This window comes from Eulemur rufifrons, chromosome 7, assembly GCF_041146395.1.
Source record: "Eulemur rufifrons isolate Redbay chromosome 7, OSU_ERuf_1, whole genome shotgun sequence".
NCBI lineage: Eukaryota > Metazoa > Chordata > Mammalia > Primates > Lemuridae > Eulemur > Eulemur rufifrons.
The window spans coordinates 223,067,857-223,073,856 of NC_090989.1; the positions used below are offsets into that span (position 1 = coordinate 223,067,857).

The 6,000-nt window shown below is 35.7% G+C and overlaps 1 protein-coding gene across 3 annotated transcripts in view; it reads left to right on the forward strand.

Annotated features, from left to right (window-relative positions):
- The window catches only part of PTAR1 (protein prenyltransferase alpha subunit repeat containing 1), a 38,336-nt gene extending 35,053 nt beyond the window's left edge, over positions 1-3,283 (forward strand). The window contains exons 6-8 of one of the 3 annotated variants that reach the window (XM_069474131.1): positions 239-543; positions 2,878-2,912; positions 2,994-3,283. In XM_069474131.1, the coding sequence (XP_069330232.1) occupies positions 239-543; positions 2,878-2,912; positions 2,994-3,220 (567 nt within the window). In that variant the 3' untranslated portion in view covers positions 3,221-3,283. Of the gene's footprint in view, positions 1-238; positions 544-2,877 lie in introns of all 3 variants that reach the window. The other 2 variants (XM_069474133.1, XM_069474130.1) reach the window with 2 other exon arrangements.
- Positions 3,284-6,000: the final 2,717 nt, after the last annotated feature.

Genomic DNA, 6,000 nt, shown 5'->3' on the forward strand with positions numbered 1-6,000 from the left:
TTTGTTCTGTTGTTTTGTTTTGTTTTGTTTAACTATCACTTTATGAGGGAAAGGGGAAACTGGCATGTCTTAAGCTTCTACTAAGTAACGGCGCTGTGCTGGACATTATATACAAAATATTGGTAAGAATGGTATTGTCAGCAAAACAAAGAACAAACCAAAAGAAATCAGAAGCATTAGTGGAAAAAGAAAAATTTTTGGGAATTCCTCTTCTCACTTCCCTTTTTCTTCCTACAAGATTCTTCTTGATGAACTATCTTCTACTAAACATTGGGCGTCCATACACGTTTCAGACCACAGTGGATTTCACTACCGCCAGTTTTTGTTAAAGTCTTTGATTAGCCAAACTGTGACAGACAGTTCTGTGTTGGAGCAAAACCCTTTGAGAAGCGAGCCATCCCCAGTTCTTCCAAAAGATGAAGAAGCAGCAGCTTCAACAGAGGAACCAAGGATAAATCTTCCTCATCTTCTAGAAGAAGAAGTTGAGTTCAGCACTGATCTTATCGATTCCTACCCAGGACATGAAACCCTTTGGTGTCATAGGTAAGAGAAGAGAAAACCCATTTTCTGCATAAAACCACATGTCCTTATGAGAGCTGCAGGAGGTATTACACCTAATTCTTGCCTGCTTGAGTAAACATGGTCATCTCATGGTGGAACTTTGACTGAATGAGTGTGAGAGGGTTTGTTTGTGTTAACCATATCATCATCATCATCAATATGAGATTCCTCATGCAGATCTCTGCCTATAGCTTAGGATAGTGATGTGCAACCATGACTGTGTAACAGAATTACCTATATTACTTCCAAAACAAAATAAAAACAAGCAAAATAAAATAGTAACAAAAGTTTCTGGACCCCCTTCTTGGGAATCCTTCTATTTAGCATACCTAGGATGAAGTGCTGCCTTCTGGTTTTTAAAACAAAAGAAAAAACCCTAACATAATTTTCGTGCACAGTATTGAGACTATTGATTAAACCCCAAGAACAAGGTAAGCTTTATCATTTTTCAGACCCTGATGGTCTGCAAATTAACTTACTTTATGTATAATATCTTGATACTTTTTGATTATCTAAAGTATAAGAGAATTTCTTCTTGGGAGCAGGGAAAGACTGGTAGGAAGGAATGACAGAAGGTAAGCCATCTATTAACCTGAGTTTTGAGTACATTTGACAGTAAAGCAAATTTCATACTAGAATGAAGTTGAGGTATATGAACCCCTTGCTTGTTTCATTTATTTCAAAGCTTCCTTTATTTGGAGACATCTCCACCTTCATAAATATCGTAAGATTCTATTTATAAACAAAAGACTTACCTCTGCTAGGCAAGAGGCAGGCATTTTTAAAAATTTGTCTATTTCTGAAGTTATTAAGATTTTCTCCCTTTCTCCAGTCTAGTCTTTCTTGTAGCCTATTTGAGGAAACCTGGTCAGCTGTTATCCCATGTTAAATATATTCAGAAGACAGAAGACCATCTCCCCTCCTTGGCACTTTCATAAGTAGAGAATTCTCTTTTTCTCTTAAAACCAAGACATTCTTATTTCACATTTGCAGGAGAGAAGATAGATCTTAACTTAGGTTTTGTTGTTACAGACTTTTGTTGCTTCAGCCATACCTCAAAGATATTACAGGTTCAGTACTAGACCACTGCAATAAAGTGAATATCACAATAAAGCGAGTCACATAATTTTTTTGATTTCCAAGTACATATAAAAGTTATATTTATGCTATATTGTAGCCTATTAAGTGTGCAATACCATGATCTCTAAAAACATATACTTACTTTAATTAAAAAATATTTTATTAATAAAAAATGCTGACAATTCTCTGAGCCATCAGTGAGTCAGTCTTTTTGCTTGTGGAGAATCTTGCCTTGATGTTGGTGGCTGCTGACTGATCAGAGTGGTGGTTGTAGAAGGTTGGGGTGGCTGTGGCGATTTCTTAATATAAGACAGCAATGAAGTTTGCCTCATCAATAGACTGTTCCTTTCATGAGAGATTTCTCTAGCACTCAATGTTGTTTAATAACATTTTGGCCCACAGTGGAACTTCTTTCAAAATTGGAGTCAGTCCTGTCAAACGCTGCCAGATTAACCAAATTTATCTAATATTCTAAATCCTTTGTTGTAGTTTCAACAACGTTCATAGCATCTTCACTAAGAGTAGATTCCATCTCATCCATAAGAAACAACTCCTCATCCTTTCAAGTTTTATCATGAGATTACACCAATTCAGTCACATCTTCAGGCTCCACTTCTAATTCTATTGCTGTTTCCACCACAGCATTTTTGGAGATTAGGCACATGTATCTTCATTTTTAACAAACAGTTCCAGGTGATTTTAAGGGCAGAAGAATTGATCTCCTTAGAGGGAGAACAGGAACTGTGTCTTTTTACATGCTTTGCTCAGAGCCCAGCACATCTCCAGTGCATGTGGATATTCAAAACTATAGCGATGGATTTAAGAGACAGCTCAGTTGGTTTCTAGATAATGAGACCAATTGCAGCAGATCTGTTATTCTTATGAAAGAAAGTATTGGATAAAGGCCACGGAATAAGCCTCTAAAAGAAATATTTAATCCCTTATTTCTGAATCACTTGTCTTCTAAGATATCAGTGAGGTTAATTTTTGGTTCTGTTTTGAATTATAATTTATAGCAGAAATTGGGCTAAGACCTATTTCTAGTTTCATGTTATAGTTAGTGACTTCATCTCAACTGTTTATCTTCCTTCCCCTAGATAACTCTGGGTTATGAAGTGGGCAGTGAACCGAGTGCTGTATGTTTTGAAATTACCAACTGTTTTTTTATTTCTCCTGAAACGCTTAACTCTGTAATGTGATTTTCATTATTCTCTTCTTCCTTCTCCCCCATCACAGGCGACATGTTTTCTACCTTCAGCATCATTTAAATGGTAGGTTTCCTCACAGCATGACCCAGTTGTCACCTGCGGACAGCCCTAGGGGGACTGTGAGTGACTTGCACCTTATTCCAGCAGGCCCCCAACTATCTCAGGCAATGGAAGTGGATGGACTGAATGACTCAAGCAAGAAAGGCTATTCCCAGGAAACCAAACGCCTGAAGCGGACCCCAGCTCCAGACTCCCTAGGCCTAGAAATGGAACACAGGTTCATTGATCAAGTGTTGTCCACTTGCCGGAACGTAGAGCAAGCCAGGTTTGCAAATGCATACAGGAAATGGCTGGTTACTTTGAGTCAATGAAAGGTGGATTAGTCTTACAGAGTTCTCCTTTTAGTGCAATATTGCTTTCCTTACATTGCATGAACTGTTTACTATTATTGACTAACCATGTTTTCTTCATCTTTAGGTTAAAAGTCCATCGTAAATCTTTCATTTTATTTATTTTGTAAGAACTGGCATTCTTTTGGGGCTAAAATAATTGTATAGTTCTTTCCTGCTAAACAGTGAGTCTTAAATTTTCTTTTTAACTTCTCATTCTTTATATTTCTATAGATGAGGCTTCTCATTTGGTTCTCCTAATTGGTTCGCACACACCTCCACCCACCTCATTGCAATTGCTGCGCAGGCAAATTTTTTAAAAAATTAAAAATTTATGTTATAATTCAGCTAAAGAACATTAATACAAATACAGAATGACTTAATGTAATTGTTTGAGAATCAAATGGCTAGATGGATGGATATGTCAAACTACAAACCAATTCTCTTCTCTAGCGTGTTCTACTCAAGTTATAGACTAACATAACCAAAGTCAGAAGTATTGGCATTTATATGAAAAAATACTTCCAATGTAATCCATTTTTTAAATGGTTATTTTAAAATAATTTAAGTGTTTATGTAATTACAGCACTAAAAAATTATTTTTATTACTAGTTTTGATAGATTGTTTTTACCTCAAATTTGGTATATGCCAAAACACTTGTCAGCCCTTATAAAATTGATTTTTTAAAAAAACCTGGAATGCCATTTTTAGTTATTACTATTTCCCTTTTAAATTTACTTATGAAAAAAAATGGGAGAAATATACATAGAAATGTATCCATAAAAATCTTTCTCTTTAAAAATTTAAATTATTGAGGATATACTAGATAAACTACAAAATTATTTTAAAGTGACTATTAAAAAGTTTACTGGCAAAAGCCAGGGGGAAAGAATAGTTTTGAAGATTAGTTCTTCAGTCTTTATTTTCAAAACATAACACTTTGATACTGAACTTATCAGGGATGAGGTACCAAAGTATCCATAATATAGCCGTATCTTATCTTTTTAATAACAAGGGCTGAGTTTTTCAGGTCTGTGAGGTGGGGGTGGGGAAAGGGCCAAGTAAGTCTACTTTCTTATTGTTTCCCCCTTTGTAAATGGTCTTTGTTTCTTCTTTCCACATATCTTCCTATTTATTTTGCCAATCCATTCTCTATTTTTTGTCACTTTCCCTTTTGTATATTTTTCCTATCTTATTTCAGGGATGCATCCTGAAGATATTCTCCCTATTTGCAATAATTTCATACCCCCTCTAAAACATACACACAGGGGAAATAAGAACAAGAGCTGCCCCTCTAAAAGTTCCTCTAATGATGTAAGCTGTCTGTTGTCCTGTTCGTGTGCAGAATGTAATAGTGGCAGAAATAAGTGTGACCACCATGCTTTCCCTGTTCTCCCTTTTATTTGCTAGGTAATCTGTAAAGTGGGGAGAAAGATGTAAGGAAAGGCAAACCTCTTCTATGTCACTATTATGAAAAGCCTGGACTTGAGTTAGGTGCATTGTCATAAGGAGGAGGAGGTCCTTTGCTTGGCCCTAGTAAACAGAACTTGCTCTTCTCTCTTGGGACAAAGAGATTACCCTTTTATAGCTTTTATAGTATTTAGGTGAGAAAATAATTGCCACTATGAACATAGATTCCATGTTCCTTTGTGTACAAATCATATTTTGAATCAAATACCTCAAGGTCTACCTAGACCTCTATGAATAAAACCATTAGTTTATGACTTTTAGCTCCTGCAGGAGTTGGTGGGAAACTACACAAAGAAGACATGGGAGATTCAACTCATTCCGCTAATACATGTTGCCAAATTCTGGCCTCGCTCAGTATTACCTTTTTTCCAAGCATCATTTTTAGTATCCTAAGTGGTAAGGCTTCTTACTTTGATATGAGAAAGTATCAGTACACGAATATAGACAATACCCTGTGAATTAGCTACATTTTCATAGAGCTCCATGTCTTTTTATACCTTCCACTGAATGTCTTGCCCATCTTTGGTATTAACTATCTTCGTATCTTCTAAGGCTTTTAAGCTACCCCTTTCTGAAGCCATGCAGTCCTTTAATATATCTTGGTCTCTTGTCTTCCTAATAAAGTTTTAAGTAGGGAGTGAAAATACAAATATCCAAAGGATACTGTTAGTACGTGACTTTTGTGTGCTATTTTATTTCTAAAATTTGCATTTTTTAAGTGTTCATTCACAGAAAATCCTAGTATTACCCTATATGGTTAAGTTTTTGTTCCTAAGTGGTCACCATTTAAATTCACAGGCTGTAGCATGATAATATCTTTGACTGAGTTCATGCAGTGGAAAGACTTTGTCTATTTTCAGGGGCTTGTTAGTTTTCACTTATTTTTCTATAAATACCTAGTTGCTTACATTAAAACACATTTCATTAAACTTTCACTGGAAGAATAGCAAGTCATTGTACCATCCTGTGGATTAATACTACTACTGACAAGCAAAAAACAGTAAGATCTCTGTCTCCACCACCAGCCTTGCCCCACTTTTTTTTTTTTTAGTATACCTATTTTGGTAATATGGTGTTTCCAGATTCTACTTGTGCCTTGCACATTGTGAGGACTCATTAAATATTTATTAAGTTAATGAATGATTAACTGTTTGAAGAAGAGAAAGATTGGTCGTGAGTGATAGGTAGAGTGAGTGATGATTGAGAAATTGATGGATTAGTGCAATGGATTGTGAACTAATGATGCTTTCTAGTTTCGTAATACTTGTGGAGAGCTATTGCATTTAGAGTA